The 20,926-nt window shown below is 34.7% G+C and overlaps 1 protein-coding gene across 2 annotated transcripts in view; it reads left to right on the top strand.

The window, feature by feature from the left end:
• The window catches only part of LOC131410123 (uncharacterized), a 74,766-nt gene that overhangs the window by 6,309 nt on the left and 47,531 nt on the right, over positions 1-20,926 (top strand). For both annotated transcript variants that reach the window (XR_009221166.1, XM_058547981.1), the window contains exons 3-6: positions 4,128-4,252; positions 9,258-9,346; positions 9,735-9,811; positions 12,404-12,550. Coding sequence is in view for 1 of the 2 variants with exons in the window: in XM_058547981.1 (XP_058403964.1) it covers positions 4,128-4,252; positions 9,258-9,346; positions 9,735-9,811; positions 12,404-12,550 (438 nt within the window). In the remaining variant the exon portion in view is untranslated. The remainder of the gene's footprint in view (positions 1-4,127; positions 4,253-9,257; positions 9,347-9,734; positions 9,812-12,403; positions 12,551-20,926) is intronic.

Here is a 20,926-nt window from a genome sequence, read left to right as displayed (position 1 = left end):
TAGAGTTCTTAGAAATTTTGAAAATAAACCCATGAAAATTAACTCTCTCACAGTAGGCCATTTTGGAGAATAGGGTTCCCAGGACAGGGCTTAAGGAACAGGATTCATTTGTTCCTTACTTAAGTGAAAAATTATAAGCATAGAGTGTGTTTGTTGTCTATGGCTGTGTAACAAATTACCTTAAAACTGAGTTGTTAAAGCAGCAGACATTGTCTCACAGTTTGTGAAGGACAGGAATCTGGGTGCCCCTGGTTCAAGGTCATTAGCAGTGCTGTGATCAAGATGTTGGCTAGGGCTGTGTGCTGATCTGAAGCCTTGTCTTGGGGAGGATCTACTTGGAAGATCTCTCATGAGGTCATTGGCTAGACTCAGTACCTTGTAAGCTATTGGATTGAGGGCCTCAGTTCCTTGCTGGCTGTAGGCTGGAACCCTCCCTCAGTTCTTTGCTACTTGGGCCTCTCTCCGTTCACAATGTGATGAGAGAAGGTGAGCCAGCTCTGAACCCAAGACAGAAGTCTCTTTTTTTTCTGTAATCTAATCTCAGAAGTAACATTCCATCACCTCTGCCATATTCTGTCAGTTAGAAGCTAGTTACTGACTCTAGCCTGCACTCAAGAGGAGGGGATGATACAAGGGTGTGAATACTAGGAGGCAGGGATCATTGTAAGCCGTTTTGGCTCTCCTACCATTATTTATGTAACTCTGGTGGCCTGATTTCTGAAATTGTCTTTTCCGGATTTGTTTAATATCAAATTGGCAAGGTTGTTGTGAGAATTAAGTGAGGTCATAGGTATATCTATAAAATGCTTGGCACATAGTAGATTCTGAAAAAGATACCTGTTTTGAAAAAATACAAATAAAGTGGCCAGTGGGCCCACATCTGATTTTTTTTTTTATTAGATACTTGATTTGTCAGAGTTCTAGATTTTGACATTCTGAGCATCCATTTTACTACTTGACTTAACTTGGGAGAGTTCTGATAGACTCTGACTATAAAAATTTGAAAATACTAGTATTCTCAAATAATTTATTTGTGGTTCATATGGTTGGTATAACATTAGATATATCCAGGTTGATATAGATTTTTTTGTGTGTGTGAGAAAGATTAGCTCTGAGCTACCATCCGATGCCAATCCTCTTCTTTTTGCTGAGGAAGATTGGCCCTGGGCTAACATCTGTGCCCATCCTCTACTTTATATGGATGCCGCCACAGCATGGCTTTACAAGCAGTGCATCAGTACGTGCCCGGGATCTGAACCTGCGAACCCCGGGCTGCCGAAGCGGAGTGCGCGAACTTTACCGCTGTGCCACCAGGCTGGCCCCAAATATAGATTTTTTTTGTGTGTGTGTGAGGAAGATCAGCCCTGAGCTAACATCCATGCCAGTCCTCCTCTTTTTGCTGGGGAAGATTGGCCCTGGGTTGACATCTGTGCCCATCTTCCTCTACTTTATATGGGATGCTGCCACAGCATGGCTTGACAAGTGGTGCGTCAGCGCGCGCCTGGGATCCAAACCTGCGACCCCTCTGGCCCCTGAAGCAGAGCTTGCATACTTAACCGGTGCGTCACTGGGCCGGCCCCCAGATATAGATAATTTTAAAAATATAAGTCTCCAAAATAGGGGCTGGCCTGGTGGCATAGTGGTTAAGTTCGTGCGTTCTGCTTCGGTGGCCAGGGATTCGCCTTTTTGGATTCTGGGCGTGGACCTAATCACCGCTCATCAAGCCATGCCGAGGCGGCATCCCCTATAGAAGAGCTACGACTCTGCAACTATGATACACAACTGTGTACTGGGGCTTTGGGGAGAAAAAAGAAAAAAATTAAAAAGAGGAAGAATAGCAACAGATGTTAGCGCAGGCCCAATCTTCCTCCAAAAAAAAAAAAGATTAATTAAAAAATAAGTCCCCAAAATAAAGCTTCGTAGTTTGAGATAATTCAGGGAATTTTAAAAAGATGCATAAGCAGTCTGGGAGAAAAATGTCTCGCCAAGCTAAAATTATTTGCTGTAATTATGATTTATATAATTAAGATGCTCTTCATAGAGGTTTATTCATGTTTGATGTTGGCTTGGTTTAATTATGTAAAATGATTTTCTGTCTCCTCCATTTCGTCCCCCCCTTTTTTTATTTGGGAGAGGTTAAGAGATTTCCTGAATACAAAAGCTGCTGTACTCTTGTATGGTATTATTAACATCTGAAAAATCACCTGTTGATAAGTAAGAGAACAGAAAGAAATGAAACATAGAATATCTACAAAAGATGGTGTCATTTTTCTGGTACTGTTGAATATGATTAGGTATCATGGTTGGTTATGATCAAAATCTTTTTAGATGATTGAGCTTGGAATGCCAGTATTGTGGCATTTTTATATTCGAGGTTATCTGTATAAGGAAATAACATGCCATTTATGTTAGATGGTATATTTTGGAAAAATTATGGTTGCTTAAAAAAGAAATCCAGCTCCAGCCTCCCAAACAAGCAAACAAACAACTCAAACCATTTACTTTCATTTGGTTTGTTTGAAGTAATTTGAACTATAATTGGGAATGCATATTTAAATGGAAATGCATATTTAAAATTTTTGTTTCAATATATGCAGTTTTTTATTATAAAATATATACAATTTTATTATAAGCTGAGGAAAGGAGAGATATGTTTGTTATCTTATTTTTTTTTTGTGAGATCAGCCCTGTGCTAACATCTGCCAATCCTCCTCTTTTCTTTTTCTTTTTTCTTTTTTTTTTTTGCTGAGGAAGACTGGCCCTAGGCTAACATCTGTGCCCATCTTCCTCCACTTTATATGGGATGCCGCCACAGCATGGCTTTACAAGTGGTGCGTCGTTGCACACCCGGGATCAGAACCGGCGAACTGTGGGCCGCCGCAGCGGAGCGCCTGCACCTAACCACTTGTGCCACCAGGCCGGCCCCCCCCCTTTTTTTTTTCTTTTTATAATTTTATTTATTTATTTATTTATTTCCTTCCCAAAGCCCCAGTAGACAGCGGTATGTCATAGCTGCACATCCTTCTAGCTGCTGTACGTGGGACACTGCCACAGCATGGCCGGAGAAGCGGTTCGTCGGTGCGCGCCAGGGATCCGAACCCGGGCCGCCAGCAGCGGAGCGCACGCACCCAACCGCTAAGCCACGGGGTCGGCCCTGTTTGTTATCTTAATAGTTGAATTCTTCCTATTTTTATTAGGGAGTAAGTATTCTTAAATCATCCCAGGACAGTATTCTTTTACTGTTAATCTCTTCTACCACCTTTCACTCCCCTCCTCCTCTGAAGAAATTGTAGAATGATATCCAGTTGCCTAATGGTTAAGGGATAGGAAAGAAACAACAAAATATTTTTGTTATTGTTGGATCTGAATCATTCTCTTACTGTGTTTTCCCTTTTCTCAACACACTCTGCAGTCTCTGATGAGTCAGTGGTTATGGGAATTCTGACACTGAACACTTGTAATCTCGCTCTCCTTAGAAGTGTAAGGTAGTATCATATTGTGAGGACGGAGCTTCATTATCGTTAATGTTCTGAGAGTGTGTTCTTTATTTAGTGTTTAATAATTTCATTTAGTAATTTAATCTCTTAAAACATTTAAAGTTTGATTATACTTTGGAGGATCACAGATTGTTTTACAACCTTAAGCCTCAAGCTATTTCTGACTCTCACTTTCAGGTCATATGTGTTTGTGCTTCATGGAAATGAGTTTATCAGAGCTCTCTTGGGTGAAATACAGTTTTCCCCAGATGAATTGCTTGCTTGGGCTTACTTGCCTTTTAGGTTACCTGTTGCACTAAATTTAGGCAATTTTAGTCACCAAATAAAAATTCACTAAAATTAAAACATGGATAATAGTTGACATAATTTTGGGATTGATAGAAGAGTGTTTTTAAAAGTTGCAATACAAATGCTGCTTAAAAAAGCTTTTGTTACTGGCTGTAATTGTGTAGATTCAAGTGAGGTGAATTTGAAATCTGAAAACTTTAAGGTTCAGCTCCTGTGCTGTTCTGTTTGCAATTTACTTAAAGGTAAGTACCAGAAATTCATTTAATAACCTTTCCTGTGTGGCTTATTTCTGATGACTATAGATTTTATAAATGGCACCTTTATGATTTCTTTTATTAACAGAATTCTGCTTGGTCAGAGTCGTGATGGCATTGTGTTCAGCACTGATGACTATTTTCACCATCAAGATGGGTACAGGTATAATGTTAATCAACTTGGTGATGCCCATGACTGGAACCAGAGCAGAGGTTTGTTTTGGGCCAAGTCTCCTGGGATAGAATATTTGACTAAGAGTCAGGAGACCTGAGTTTTTATTTTCGACTTGACTTTTACCAGCTGAACGACTTTGGCAAGCCATTTAAACAGCTTTGAGACCCAATTTTTTCATCTGTTAGAAGTGGTGATAATTATACTTGCCCTACTTGATTAAAGTTTTTGTGAAAATCAGAGAATTTAGATAGACTATTTTGTAAACTTGTAAATAGTATACCAATATAAGCTGGTAAAATAGAGGTGTGGGATATTTTGATAGGCTTTATTTTATACCTCATGAATAAATTCAGAGAACTCTGATACTATTGTTATGTACTCCCAAAAGTTATTTCCCTAAGAGTAATGCTTATGTTTTCTAAGGCTTAATATAATGCCTATGAATATTAAGAGTTTTTCTCATTGGGGCTGGCCTGGTGGTGTAGTGGTTAAGTTCGCGTGCTCCCCTTTGGCGGCCCGGGGTTCACCAGTTTGGATCCGAGTTGCACACCTACACGCCGTTTATCAAGCTGTCCTGTGGCAGTGTCCCACATACAAAATGGAGGAAGAGTGGCACAGATGTTAGCTCAGGGCTCATGTTCCTCAGGCAAAAAGAGGAAGATTGGCAACAGATGTTAGCTCAGGGCCAGTTTTCCTCACCAAAAAAAAAAAGAAAGAAAGAAAAAGTTTTTCTCAATGTTACTCTACAAAAAAATATACTTAATATATTTTTTAGAGGCACATGGATCAGTTTCTTTCCATTTTGGGATCGTGGTTCTTAACCTTGGCTGCACATTTGAATCAGTTGGGGACCTTTTAAAAAAAAACTTATGCCTGAGTCTTAGCCCCAGATATTCTGGTTTAGTTGGTCTGGAGTGGATCTAAGCATTGGTGTGGTTTTTTTTGAAAGTTATCCAGATATTCTAATGTTGCAGTCAGGATTGAAAACTGTTGATCTAGAACTAAGTAAATGCTTATACTATAACTTCTTTTTAAAAAGATGAAGAATGCATAAAGAGATTACTATGAACCCATCACTCAGAATTATCAGTTTATCAAGATTTTGCTGTGTTGGCTTTATCCTTTTTGTTTTCACTCCCACCATTTTATGAGTTGCTTAAGTATTTTAAAGCAAATTCTAGACATCATACTTTATGCAATTCAAATTAACCTTCTTACTCAATCACATCTTATTTAACTGCAATGCCATCATACCTGAAAAACCCAATTCCTTGACAACATGTAGTACTCAGTCTGTAATCGAATTTCCCCTGTTCCCCTTAAATATTTCTGTACAGTTGTTTTGTTTGAAAAAGAATTTCAACAAAGTCCTCACAGTACATTGTTTTTATGTTCCTTTTAATTATGTTAATCTATAGCAATTTCCCCTCTTTTTGCCATCTCATACCGTTAACTTGTTGCAGAAACTTGGTTGTTTGTTCTATAGAATGTCCCTTATCCTTCAGTTGGCAGTTTGCTTCCTTGTGGTAACCATTTAACTTGTTTTTTTTCCTCCTGTATTTCCTTAAATGGAAGACAGCTCTAGACTGGAGTATTTATTAGGTTCGGCTTTTTTTTAGTAAGCAAATGTCTGGTTGTCCCATTTTTAGTGGTGCTAAGATTGATCAGTAGCTTTGAAGGGACAGCCTACTCCCTCCATTGTCAAGTTCCCTATCAACCTTATATTTAATGGTTTTATCTAACAATGAATTGTTTCCTGAATCACTTTTTTCGTTGAGTTGCAGGATGGTGATTTTCTAGGTCTATCATTCCTTCCGTGTTTAGTAGCTAGAATTCTTCTGTAATAAAGAATTTCCTCTCACCTAGAACTAGCAACTTGTACATACTGTACCATAAAATACAGTATGTACAAGAAAAACAGGATAAATGCTTTCCTTTTTAATTGTTAATTTTCAGAGTAAAAAATTTCAGTGAGAATATTTTTGAGTAAAAAGTTTAAATGTCAAATAAGTTTGATTCTAAGATTATTTCCTAGTATTGGTTCTATGACATTCTAGGATTTCTCCAAATATGTTAGAGAGTGGCATAAAAATCTCAAAAAATATTAATTTTTTTTTTTAGTGAGGAAGATTAGCCCTGAGCTAACATCCGTTGCCAATTCTCCTCTTTTTGCTGAGGAAGATTGGCCCTGATCTAACATCCGTGCCCATCTTCCTCAGTTTTATATGTGGGACACCTGCCACAGCATGTCTTGATAAGTGGTGTGTAGGTCTGTATCTGGGATCCAAACCTAAGAACCCCGGGCCACAGAAGCAGAGCATGTGAATTTAACCACTACGCCACCAGATAGGCCCCCTCAAAAAATATTAATTCTTTTTGATTTTTTTTTTTTTGCATACCACAGAACATTACTGTCTGAATGAAATAATGGTGGTCTTGCAGTTCCAAAAGGTCTTTGGAGTTATTGGTCTAAAGTTAAGGGGAATGGGAGTAGGTGACAAGGGGAATGCATAAAGGCAGTGGACAGACCCAGTATTCCTTTGGTAGACTGGGAAGTTTGTGTAAAACATTTTTTCTCTTTGCAATACTAGTCTAGAATATTTCATTAAAATGTTCGTGCCACGTGAATTATACATGCTGAACAGGATAATGGTGTCTAGATAAATTACTGGTTTTATTATCAATGTAATAAGTATGGACTTTTTCAAGGTAATGATAGCTAGCAATTATTAGACATTTTGAAAATTATAAGCATGACATTTTATTTAGGGCAAAATTTCTTTTTGCAACAAATGTTTATTGAATTTTTTTTTTTTGTGAGGAAGATCAGCCCTGAGCTAACATCTGCCAATCCTACTCTTTTTGCTGAGGAAGACTGGCCCTGGGCTAACATCCGTGCCCGTCTTCCTCCACTTTATATGGGACGCCGCCACAGCTTGGCTTGACAAGCGGTGCGTCGATGCGCGCCCGGGATCCGAACTGGCGAACCCCGGGCCACCGCAGCGGAGCGTGCGCACTTAACCGCTTGCGCCACCGGGCCGGCCCCTATTGAATACTTTTAAATGCCAGGCACCATTCTGGGAATAATCTGTCTGCCTCGTGTTTATTACAGTCATGCAGTATGTTCTGAGAAATGAGTTGTTAGGCGATTTTGTCCTTATGAGAACATTATAGAGTGTACTTAGACAAACCTAGGTGGTATACCTACTACACACCTAGGCTATGTAGTATTAGTCTTATGGGACCACTGTTGTATATGTGGTCCATCATTGACCGAAATGTCGTTATTTGGCACATGACTGTGGTAGCAGAATCTAAATTCATCTTAGACAGGTTATAAATTGAAAGCATCTCCAAGGGGTCATTATTCTTTCTTGGAGTATGATGGTTAATTTGTTAAAGAAAATGACTCTTCATTATTTGGGTATTCAATCGTTGTTTACTTAGGAGCTCTCTTCTCCTGGAGTGCATTGGAATGTTGTATTGAATGATGATTCTTCATGGAAAGAAGACAATCTCATTCCTGCAAATCAGAGATTTATTTGGTTAATAAGCTCCTTTTCTAGAACGTAACTCCTTGGAGGTGTAAGCCTAACTATCAGACATTAGGAGAATTACTTTAATGTTTTTTTTTTAATGAAAGATTTGATCACTTTTTTTTTTTTTTTAAAGATTTTATTTATTTATTTTTCCCCCAACGCCCCAGTAGATAGTTGTCTGTCATAGCTGCACATCCTTCCAGTTGCTGTACGTGGGACGTGGCCTCAGCATGGCCAGAGAAGCGGTGCGTTGGTGCGATCCCGGGATCCGAACCCGGGCCGCCAGCAGTGGAGCGCACGCACTTAACCGCCAAGCCACGGGGCCGGCCCTGATCACTGGTTTTGATTGAGGATGGAGTAATGGGAGATGATAGCATCTTGGTATCCTATTTATGACCCAAATTCTAAATTTCTTTTGGTATTTAGAGACGTCTTCTCCCAAATACGTATGCCACCATAGTCATTGCTACTTAATTAACCTTTAGAATTGTGTCTGCCCTTAGACATCTGTATGTTTTCATTACGCAGAACTTAGTGGTTTGAATTCTAAATCACAACAAAACTTCCATATCATTGTATTTTACCTCAGCCTTTTGAATTTTATCGTGGGTTCTTAATGATATTTCTTGTCTGTTTACACTGAAGGGGTACACACACTCCTGTCATTAACAGTAGCTCACTGTGGCAGTGATTCTCACCTCATGGGGGAGGAGATGGTGTACAGATAGGGAGATACAGTTGAGAAAAGTTTCGTTTTATCTCAGCTCTCAATTTGAGAATCATAGTCCTAAGAAATATCCACAAAGTCAGTTGAACTGTGGTATTTAGCTACTTGGTATATAAAGTTTTGCTGGCAAGTAACAGTAAATTCATAGCACTCTTTTTTTTTTTTAATGTAAGTCTTTCTTATTTCAAAAGCATTATTTGTAATTGTAGAGCATTGGAAAATACAGATAAGCATAAAATGCAAATCTTCCCATCACCTACAGATGACCAGTTTTGATGTCTTAGTAACTTTTCCCAGATCTTTGTATTTTGACCAAGATCAGATCATACTTACATATTGTTTTGTAACTTGCCATTTTCAGTTAACAATCTCAATCTTTCTGTGTCAATAAATGTTCACCGCTTTTCATACTCAGACCATATTCAAATATAACTTGTTCCTGTATTTCCTATAAATGAAAGTTAGCTCTAGACTGAAGGCTTCATTAGCTGTAAGTTCAACAAAATGTTTTCCCCAAAGTATCCTTTACGGCTAATTTGTCAAAACTAGCATCCAGTATGGAGAGTACACGTTGCATGTCATTATGTCTCTTAATTCCTTTTTAATCTAGCAGAGTCCTTTTTTTTCATGGTACTGACTCAAGAGATTGCAGTTTTGGTTTTAAGTACACAGATGTAGAAAATTTCTTAATAATTAATGTTTAAATTTTATTTTGTGTATTTTAAACTAATGGTTCTGCTTTTTGTTTTTGTTTTTTAAATTTGTTTTTTATTTCAGCAAAACAAGCTATCAATCAAGGGAGATCTCCAGTTATAATAGACAACACTAATACACAAGCTTGGGAAATGAAACCGTATGTGGAAATGGTAAATATGAAATATGAGAGAGTTTTTATATTTTATTCTTGTCAGTTTTTTCATGTTCTGAAATTTTGGTTACTTTGAGCTTCATTATTAAATCATCTGTCCTTGTTTTCTAAAGAGATGTGTTCATTTGCTTAGTTTTTAAAAAATTGGGAATGGTACTTATTAAGGAATATGCTCATCTTGTTAGTTTTGTCTGGGCTTGAGAGTAGTAATTGGAATTTGTCCAGTTAAGTGGTCTTAAAATTGTTATAAACCATATTATTTTAAAAGTAAATTTTTTCTTGGTTGAGCAAATTTAGAAGTATTGTCTAAATGATATCTGTCTTGCCTTCTTTTTACTTTAAGAAATATTCTCTGGGTATTTGTTTTCTTCCTTTCCTTTGTGTAGGCCATAGGAAAAGGATACAGAGTAGAGTTTCATGAACCTGAAACTTGGTGGAAATTTGATCCTGAAGAATTAGAAAAGTAAGGCACTCAATTTTTTTTGAATTCTTCTTGTTTTTTCTTTCTTTTCTCTTTACATGGTCCATTTCTTTACTGACTTTTGCTTGTCATATCTTTGCTACTTGTGAATGGGGACTGCTGTGTCTCACTTTCTGTTAAGAGGACATTGACTTAAATTCAAGGTTTTTGAGGCATCTTGCCTTGTTAAATTTTATTAAATTTTCTTTGTCAAGTGTGTTTGTTAACTTTTTCTTATGTATATTTCTACATTGTTTCACAGTTTGTTGAATGCTAGTGGAGATCCAGAAAACTTGGAGGGAAAAATTAGGACTTTTCCCTCTGTGTTTTGCTAGGCCACTTTTCTGCATTGCCTTTCCAATTTCATCTCTTTCCCATTTTAGGTCCCATTGCCTTTTTACCTGGTGCTTTCATCTTGCTCCCTCTTTTCCATCTTTAATACTAGAAATCCGTAATTCTATAACCAAGATCCTTGGAATCAGTGTGTTTTAGAATTCAGATTTTTTTTGGGGTTTTAGAAAGGTAATATAGGGGTGCATATTCCTAATCATAACACCACTAGCAGAGTTTGGGGCAGCATGTCATAATCAAACATCTTAATATTTCTATAGCAAATCATGACTAGTCAGTCTAAGTAGATAAGTAAGATTCTACATAATCTAGTGTTAGTTCTGAGTAGATCGTGCTGCCAAATAAGTACAGATCTGGTTAGATTTTGTTACCATATGAGTCAACAGAAAACTGAGTTTTCAGAGCATTTTAGGTTTCAGAATTTGTGATGAGGGATTGTGGGCTTGTATTACTTTCAGCCCTGCTCTTCCATTTGTGTTTACCTTTGTCCTTTTCCTCTCATGTCACTGGTTTTCCTGACTATGACTCTTTTTTTCTTTCCTCACTTTCGCTCCGTCTCCCCTGTTTTGTTAACAACTTTGAGATGTAATTCACATACCTTACAATTTACACATTAAAAGTGTACAATTCACTGGTTTTCATTGTATTCACGGAGTTGTGTAACCATCACCTCACTTATTTTAAAACCAGTTTTTTCTCCCACCTCCGTTTGCCCTCTTGTAGCTAAAAGCTGTTATTCTGTGTGTGGCTGGGTAGTTGGCTTCTTTCCCCCTTGCCCTTCATTCCTTTGGTTACCTTTCTTTCCCTTTGTGATTTGCACGCTATGTGTTCATATATGAATAGATATACTAATAGATTTATTAATATCTTGTATTGTTTGCCTGTCTCTGTGTGTGTATTGCACCTCAGTTAGAAGAGACAGAAGTTTAAAGATATTTGGGTTATGCTGAATAAATGAATTGATGGAATTGTTATACAGTTAGGCTTCATTTACATTTGAGGACTGTTGAAATTTATTAAGATTCTTAGTATAAATTGACTTTACAAAATAAAGTCAGTTTAACTGATATCTAGCATAGTTTGACAGCTTTTTTTGTAAAAAATTGACTGAATCATTAATTTTGACATCATGTGGAATTAGTCATATTTTGCCAATTTTTAGCCTCAGATCTCTTTTTTTTGTCTTCCATTTTTTCTCTCTTTCTTTTCTCATATCGAATGTAAACATCAATAGTTTTGAGAAGTAAACATTTCTTTTGTGTCCTTCTGGGAAAAATGAAGTAGCATTAATAAATCTAGAACTATAACATTAAATGTAAAATATGTTCCGTGTGTTCTGCCATGTCCAAGTCAAGTTACAGAAAACAACAAGGGTAAAATAAATTGTAAAAAGTTCTTTGAGGGTCAAGAATAATTTTTAAATCACTCTTTGTTGTCATAGTTAAACTCACAGAAAAGTACATAAAATACAAATATACAGCTTAACAAATTTCTTATAAGGCAAATAATCATTTAACCATTACCCATGTCTTGAGAGCATTATCAACACCTCAGAAGTTCTTTGAACTCCTTTTCCCAGTAACAATACCCTGGTAATTACTTCCTTGCTTTTCTTTAAAGCATCTTTTCTTTTTTCTAAAACATCATTTGCCTTAACACTGTAGTTTAATTTGTTTTAAACTCTATATAAATAGAATTATACAGTATGTATTCATTTTGTCTAGTTTATTTCACTCAACATTATGTTTGTGAGATATGTCCAAATTGTTGTATCTATAGTAATAATAATTTGGTAGTGATTATAGGTTTTAAAAATGCAATAGGAAGTATCCTAAAATAACTTTTAAAAAGTGATATTTTATATTGATTTTTATGAGTCTTAGAAGTCCACTCAATTCTACTGTAATTCTCAAAATGGTGTCTCATAATCTTTGATTTTGTTATTAAAAAAGGGGAGAGATTAACTCATTAGTTCAATGAATTGGTAGTTAGTTCTGTGTGAAGAAGATATAATCAGTTAACACTTTGCTGTGATTTATGGTATCTTTAAACCTTTTAAAAATATTGTTAAAAACTTCTGAGAGAGCCGATAGAATTTTTTTTAAATGTGGATAAATGAGATGTATCTTCTAATATTTATTTGCAAAATATAATTTAGAATCTGTATTCTGTTACTCAAAACAGTTTAATCTCTAAGCCTATACATTCTTAAAAAAGAATTAAAATCCTTTTCTTTTTTGGTAGGAGGAATAAACATGGTGTGTCTCGACAGAAGATTGCTCAGATGTTGGATCGTTATGAATATCAAATGTCCATCTCTATTGTAATGAATTCAGTGGAACCGCCACACAAAAGCACACAAAGACCTCCTCCTTCACAGGGGAGACAGAGGTGGGGAGGTTCTCTAGGCTCACCTGATCAAGTCTGTGTTACAAATAATCTTTAAGTTGGCTATTTTCAGCTAACACATTTATTCTTTGCACTTGAAAAAAATTAGTGAGCCTGTCTTGAAGTTTAAATAGTTCCCCCCAAAAAAAAGACTACGTTGCCTCACAAAGGGTGTTCCCAGCAAGTTTTTTAAATTCTAAAGTGTAAATAAAAATTTATATAAAATTGTATTTTAAATGTTTTTATAATGTTTTGTTGTAATACTTTTGGTTATTATGAAAACACCTGAGTAGAGTGGATAAGAATTAGAATGTTTTTCTACAATTGAATTTTAAACTAATTTTATCTATTTGTAGATAATGTTGAACAATTTTATGGTTCATACCTAAATCTAATTTTTCATAAAATTTTAATATTTTTCCTTGGCTGCCTTATATATCCAAGAAATACTAACTTGTTATAGGCAAGTTTTTAGTTGATTCCTCTATTCATTATACAGGTAAAATTATCTTTCTGCAAATTCATCTGTGTGACAAAAATATTTCTGAGCTATAATTAGCATATCACTTAGTTAAAACAAAATTCTCCATCGAATGACATATAGTAGGTGTATCAATCACCTGGGGAGTTTTCTTAATATACATATTCATAATATAATATAATATATACATATTCATTATCCTTGTTCTCAAGCTATGCCCCTATTCCCTATACTCCCCAATTCTGTAATGGATAAATAGAGAAATCACTATATAGGTTAGAAAAAGCTGCTCAGGCTATTGTGAAATATATCACTTTTCTCTGTTTAATTAAACGCAGTATAATTCTAATATAAAAAATATTTTGGACAGCTCCTTAGCATTAATTGTAAGATTTGTCCTCTAGGATATTTTATTTCTCTTGGTTTTAATTTTTCTGTAGAGCCAATTGTATTTTGCATCGGATAGTTTTCTTTATTAGATTATATTCCTTCACTTAAAATTTAAAGACTGGGATTCAGTTCGTTTCGGAGATCTTGTACTTTATCCTAATCTTTGCTTTGCTTTACTCTTTTTTAGGGAAAAACCCCAGCTAATTACATGCTATTTAAAAAAGTAATCATTAATGATCCTTCTTATGTTTTACGTGATAATATTTCATGGCCCTTAAACTTTCTTTCTTGAATCCCATAATCTTTCTTCATATGTTGTTTTAAAACCTTTTGCTGTTCTTTTCAACTGAACTTTAAATGTTCTCCCATATCTTTATATTACTTTTTAAATAATATTAAGTTATTAAGTAATATTAAGTTGCAAGGCACAAAACTAAGTGTGGTACTCTTCAGCAAGGTCTTTATTACATTGCCTTTAGTGAGATAAGAATATGATTTCTATTTGTTTGTACTATTCAATTCTGTTACATTTGAATGGGTATTACCTTGCTTTATTTGGTTTAACACATGTCTATCTGTATGTATTTGTTCATCTTAACTAAATATGATGTAGGAAAATGCTAACTCATGTTTCGTGTGTAAATGTATACATATTTATTTATACATACACACATTTCCTTCATCCACTATTTTCATATATTCTTTTGTTTCAGAGTAATACTTCTTGGTATTTGGGCTTTTGTTTCCCAGTATTTTATTATGCAAATTAGCACATTTTGAAAATAGTACAGAAGAATTTAATTTGGGGACAGGTGAAACAACTGTTAATATATACTGTGTGTCCCTTTCCATCTGTCTTTGTAAAACTTTGTTTAGGAGTAATAGTACTATAAATCTACTATTTTTGAATAATAGACTCTTAATTAGCCAAATTTATTTTGCAGAAGTAAAGAATTGCCTTTGGAAGATACCAATTATGAGGAAACGTGTTCATGTTAGGTAGTAAGTCTAAAGTAAATTTCCAGATTTTATTTACAGATTCAACTTCATCTCCTAGTACTTCTGAGTACTAAATAATAATCATGCAGAAGATCATTAGTCATTACTGATTATTTTTTAAAAATTATAAATGCTTATTGAGGTAGGGAAATTAACATTCTGAAAGAGTTTCACGGGTTTTTTTTTTAATGACGGAAAATTAAATTAATTGTTCCCCCAAACATTCTGGCTAGTTTTATTTTTATTTTTTGAACAATAACAGAATAGAGGAATGAATATGCAATAAAAGATACCTAAAGTCATAAGCCATTGCTTGATGTTAAAAATCTATAAAAATATGGAATTTATCAATTAATGGTTTTTCATCAAAATTTTTTCTTCTATTCAAATATATTCCTTTTTTTTTTCTTTAATTAGATATGTTCTTAATGGAATAGCCCCCAGTTGCTACCCCCCATTCTGAGTTGGTCTCCACCACAAAGAATAAACTAGGTATTAGTCGTCATATTTAACTAAGATGAAATACATTTAGTTAGGCAGAATACAGCTTCTAGATTGGTTCAGAAAGATTAAGTTGTTTTTTTGTAGGCTTGGTGTAAAAGTCAAAATTTAAAAATTTCTTTTTGATAAGCAAATTTACAGTTTTCTATATGTCGTAATCCTGCTAGTAAAAATACTTGTGTGGTAATTAAGTTGAACTTTTGGTACTGCTTTTTGAATGGATAATCTTTATTTTCAGTATTCACCTTTCTGAAAGGAAGTGTCATTTTTAAAATATTTTATGTCTATTTTGAAGTAAGATTGCTTACAAAAGGTTGGGTTGTATTTTATTGTTGGAGTAATAGGATGGATTCAAGTATTTGAAGTTTGCTTAGCTCTTGTCTAATTAATATAGATTATGGGATTTTCTAGTTTTATGTATAGATAAATTTTGAAAGAGCTCATTTCAAAGGATATAAAATATTTGTTCTAACCATATTTGAGTTTTTGTTGTTGCAGAAATTACTGATATTCTGAGCCTGGTTTCCTAAATATTTACAAAAAAAATAGGTGGTGTTCTCTTTGGAAAATGTCAAAGAAATGTGGTTTTTTATGTATTAGCGCTTTGACCAGATAGGCTTACTAGCCTTTTTTTTTTTTTTTTAATTTTATTTATTTATTTATTTTCCATTCAAAGCTCCAGTAGATAATTGTATGACATAGCTGCACGTCCTTCTAGTTGCTGTATGTGGGACGCGGCCTCAGCATGGCCGGAGAAGCGATGCGTCGGTGCGCACCTGGGATCCGAACCCGGGCCGCCAGCAGCGGAGCGCGCACACTTAACCGCTAAGCCACAGGGCCGGCCCCAAGCTTGCTAGCCTTTATTGAAGTTTTATATAGTAGTCTAATATTCTGAATACGGTAACTGAGAATTCAGTTATTAGGGCTAAAGTTTTTGTGTGTATATTTTTGTTTTGTTTTAACATCTGCAACGCATATAAATAGAGTAATGCTTCTTAGTCTAAAATCATAAAGTATTACTTAGTTTTGTTACAATGACTAGAATAAATATTTTGTGGCAGCAGAAAAGAGCAGATTGAGTGAGTAGTTTTTAGAGTTAAGTTTTATAGGTTACAATTTATAAGTAAAAATTTTTTCCAGTAAAATTGTTAGCTGTAATTCTTGTGAATTTACAGGGAAAGGAGAGATTATATTAAGGGATTAATGAGTATCTTCTTTGGTGATGGTTTTCTTTCCTTTTACCAATTGAATAAGATTGGCATACCAATTTTTATTTTATTTTTAAAATTAAGGTACTGTTAAAACAATTGATCTCCTTGTACGTATACCAGATTTTCTCCTTAACATACCCTTTGGATGGTAAGTAATATTAGGTTGTTATAGATTCTGAAAGGAGTAACTAGTGATGACGTAATTAGTAATGGCATAATTTTTGTAATAGAATATACATGTATGTAAGCTCAATTTTGAGTATATCTCATGTAGAAGTTCTTCATACATTGTCATTATCAAATTATGCTCAGAAAAAGGGGAAAGAGTAGCACAAATAACTCTGAAAGGAAGCCTCAAGAGTAAATAGAGAGTTCTTCTCAAAGTTAAGGCTGTGTCTGTTGGAAAGTTTTGACTGTTTGGTACGTATAATAGAAGGAAAGTCATTTAGATTAGAAATAATCTCTTTTTCTTCCCCTTTGTCCTAATTTTGTTCTCTGAATGATAACCCTGTCACATTCCAGGTGTGATAATTGCAATAACAATATTATACTCTTCCTAGTACAGAATCCATTAACTTCAATAAGCTGTCTTAAATTTAAGTACCAGTAAAATAGATTATTTTGTCTAGCATGGACACAGCTGTAGTCTGACCCCTAATCTTAGAGCTAGACACAATCACATTAACAAGCATCATACCTATTTTGGTGAGTAGCTGAAGAGTGTTGGACACTCTTCTAGTGATGGACAACATCTAGGAGTGTTGTCCAGTTGTTAATATTTCCGTGTGTTTTTTTTTTAGTTGAAATTCTTTTTGTAAATTACTGGGAAGATTGAGAGATTTTGAGATGACCTATTGGGTTTTTGCCTCCCAACTTTATTAGTAACTAAGGAAAAAAAGTAAGAATAATCTGTTCATTCATGATTAAAATTCTGTTCAAGTTCAGTAGAGTCCATTGAAATACACTTTATTTGGATTATTTTCTTATTTTGCATTTTTAACTATATTCTCAGGACATATAAAAGTAAAGTTTTACTCTTGGGGTTAGTTCATCTACAACTAATAATTATAATCATTGTACAACTTTGTTAGTGTGTCTTCAATTGTAATTCTGAACTCATTAGTTTTATTAGTATAACAAAATGAAAGAAAATTTGATTGTGGGTTCTTACTCCCCTTTTATTCCTCTTTTTTCTCTCTTGTTCTTTCTGTCTTTCTTAATAGTGTTAGAAATCATGTTTCTTGTTTCTTTCATAGTCTTTTCTGTACACATTTTCTTTTTCTTCTGTCCATTTTCTGCTCAGCATTTTCTGCTCAGCTATCCTCGTGTAACTTTATAACATTTTTAAAGAAGATGTTGGGATGGTAAGTGGCTGACAGAAATAGAGGTAACTTTTTTCCCTCTTCTGTGTTCCACTGAACTCCTTGTTGGTAATGAACCTTATTTAACCGTGTTAAACTTATAGACCACAGATTTGCAGTTAGTTCCTGACCGTATTGTTTAGGCAGAACTTTACTATGAAAATACTTGGAAAGGTTTATAAAAATCTATCAATGTGTTATTCATTGGTTAGGAATCCCATAAACATGGCATAGTACTTGGATGTATGGATTTGAGAAAAAACTCTTTTACAGTACTTAAGCATCGTGATGATAGACTAGTTGATAAATAGTAGTTAGAGATAGACTGTAATGGAATTCACTATTATGTCATGATTCTTCAATCTGCCCTTCTTAAAGAACTGAATGATTTTGAAGGAAACCTGATAGCTATCTTGAGTTCAACTTCTACGAATGGTTCTTCGTATTCTGCAATGCTGCTACGATGTGCAATAGGAATTTAAGAGCAACAAGCCTTAATTTAATAATATTCCTTTAAGTAGCTGCCATTTATTTAATGCCTGTCAGTGCCAGACCCTATTCTTAATGTGATTGTTACAGTCTCTAATTTTTTATAACAACCTACAAGGGTTTTATAAAGAGGAAACAAAAACTTACAGAGGTTAAGCAACTTATCCAACATAATTTCTCTAGCGAGAGATGTAACTGGGATTCAAATCTAAGTCAGACATATTCTTCGCTATATCCCGTTTTATCCTTTAAACCATAGTCATCTTTTTTTTTCTTTCGTGAGGAAGATCGGCCCTGAGCTAACATCTGCCAATCCTCCTCTATTTGCTGAGGAAGACTGGCCCTGGGCTAACATCCATGCCCATCTTCCTCCACTTTATATGGGACGCTGCCACAGCGTGTCTTGACAAGAGGTGCGTCGGTGCGCCCTGGGATCTGAACCGGCGAACCCCGGGCCGCTGAAGCGCAGTGCGTGCACTTAACTGCTTGCACCACCTGGCCGGCCCCCCCATAGTCATCTTTTAAAAAAATTATTATTTAGGTTTTTTTTTTCTTCAAGATAGGAAGGAAATTCCAGTGAAGAATTGAGTGCGTCTTTATGGTACCTTTGAATTTATAGGGTTAGAAGGTATGTTGATTTACCAGTGAAGTTGAGTGAAGAAATCTGTAAGTGGCCATTTATTTAGAGTGCTATTTTTTAAAATCAAGATTGAAAGTAGAGATACCATTTAGTGTTTAAATGTTTCCTACAAAATATACATTGGAATAATCGATAATCGTGTTTCAGCAACATCTTTTCAATTGAATTTTCACAAATGCTCTTGTGCTTTAATGTTTAAAATTTATTTTAATCTTCTGATTTTAATTAGCATTTGAAATGTGTAGCATTCAATAAGTGGATTATTAAATTACGTAAGCTCTTTGTTTTGCTGACTAATTTTGAGGCAGTATTTTTAAAAATAGATCAACACTATTTGTACGTAGTCTTAATTTATTTTTCTTTTAGTGTCCACTTAATCCTTAAGTGTGCTAGTTGTAGATATCATGAACATTACATTAGTTTTCTGAATTTCTGAAGAAGTAAGGGCTTTTTTTCTTTGATAATAATTAGCATCTTTGTTCTATGTTGTTTAAATTAATTTTCCAAAGTTAAAAAACAACGAAGGAGCCAGTTACTTAGGTTTGCTATATAAATAATATATTAAATTACAATCATGCACCACATAATGTTTTGGGTCAGCGATGGACTGCATATATAATGGTGGTCCCATAAGATTAGTATCATATCGTATCATAGCCTAAGTTTGTAGTAGGCTGTTTCATCTAGGTCTGTGTAAGTACACTCTGATGTTCGCACAACACCGAAATCGTCTAACGTGTTTCTCAGAATGTATTCCTGTCGTTAAGTGATGCATGACTATAATTATTAGATTCTACAAGGAAAACCTTTAAGTACAGAATGATGAATTCTTTCTGTTGAGTATTTGTCTTATTTTGTTTTAGTTAATTTAAAAAAATAGAAGGACTGGATCTTGTTTGTTTTTTCTTAATTCATTAAGAATCGTTTGTGGATTTTTTATTGTTTCTAAATGTGAAATTGGGTGGAATTTTTGTTAGAATAGAAAAGACTTCGTGAAAAACATAACATTGGTTTCATAAATAGATTAAGACACTTTTTGGTTCAGGAAACTGGCAAAGAGTACATTGTGGGATTGAGATTATTGGAATATAGTACAGAGTAACACTGGCAAAGATGTGGTTAAAACATTTCATTTCGAATATAAGTAAATTGAAGTATTTATAAGAAATGTGATAGACCTAGGCTAGACATTTTGAATTAATTAAACAGTAGTGAGAAAAAAATTTTCTTCTAATTCTGGAGAATGATAGGAAAGAAATTGTTAAAGCTAGAAGGATAGTGGTCCAAAGTGGTATTCTTCCTCCCCATCTTCCTTTTGCTTTTTTAAAGGCCAGTAGAGCCCAGGGTTTTATATAAGAAAGATTATCTTATACCCTTAGCCATGAAAGTCGGGTCTTCCTTGGTTACTACTGTGTCTTTGGAGCTTTCTCCTTTAATAAGTCAATAAATATTTGTTGAATGTTAGACCTAGTCTTCTCCCTAAAACAATCAACAACTTTTTAATATTAAAGACACATTGATCTAAGTAGAGCAACGATATATAGGGCAGTTGTAATTTAGGAAACATGGAGATGGAGTGTGAATTAGCTGTATTTGATACGTGCTGGGGGAGAGAGTGTCCAGACGAGCAGAGAGGAAGGCTCATCCATTTAACTTGGTGTATCTAACACTGTCAGAGCCTTTTGTTCCAGATTTTGAACCTTACCAGTAGTCTTTAGATTTGTGATTTATGATCAAGAAATTAAATCCTATAATACAAATAAGTAGAGCAACCTTGAGGTGTTTGATTATCCGTTTATTTTAGGGTCATTTAGAGATTATTTTCTTATTTTTTGCTTTAACACTTTGCAGAAGAATTCACAGACAATCTGAGAAAAATACTTCAGGTGTTTAACCTAATCTTAAAGTGGTCCAATGAAAAGTTCATAATAATTTTTCAGAACTCTTCTTCCAAAGAACCATGATCCTATGTGTAACTTTTTAAAAAAGGTCAAGTGCTTGAATCTCTTCAGTTTCAACACATTTATGTTTATTCAGTAATAAAGATAACTGGTACAAATGCATATCTTCATATAATTATTCATATTTTGAAAAATAATATATTTTGACTTATTATTTGCCTTCTTCAGGCTAAGTAACCTCAATTTAACTTTTCTGTAATTAGTTTGTTGTCCTGCTTAGGACACTTTTCAAAGTGTCCGTAGCATGGTTTTAGTGGATAAAACACATTATTGTAAGAGTCGAGCAGTCTGAGTTCTACCTCCGTTTGTATCTATCCTCTCTTCTCTCCCTTCTATTTCAATGAAG

This window comes from Diceros bicornis, chromosome 9 (assembly GCF_020826845.1).
Source record: "Diceros bicornis minor isolate mBicDic1 chromosome 9, mDicBic1.mat.cur, whole genome shotgun sequence".
NCBI classification, from domain to species: Eukaryota; Metazoa; Chordata; class Mammalia; order Perissodactyla; family Rhinocerotidae; genus Diceros; species Diceros bicornis.
The sequence above is the reverse complement of the archived record's forward strand: the minus strand, read 5'-3'. Positions and strand labels throughout refer to the sequence as shown.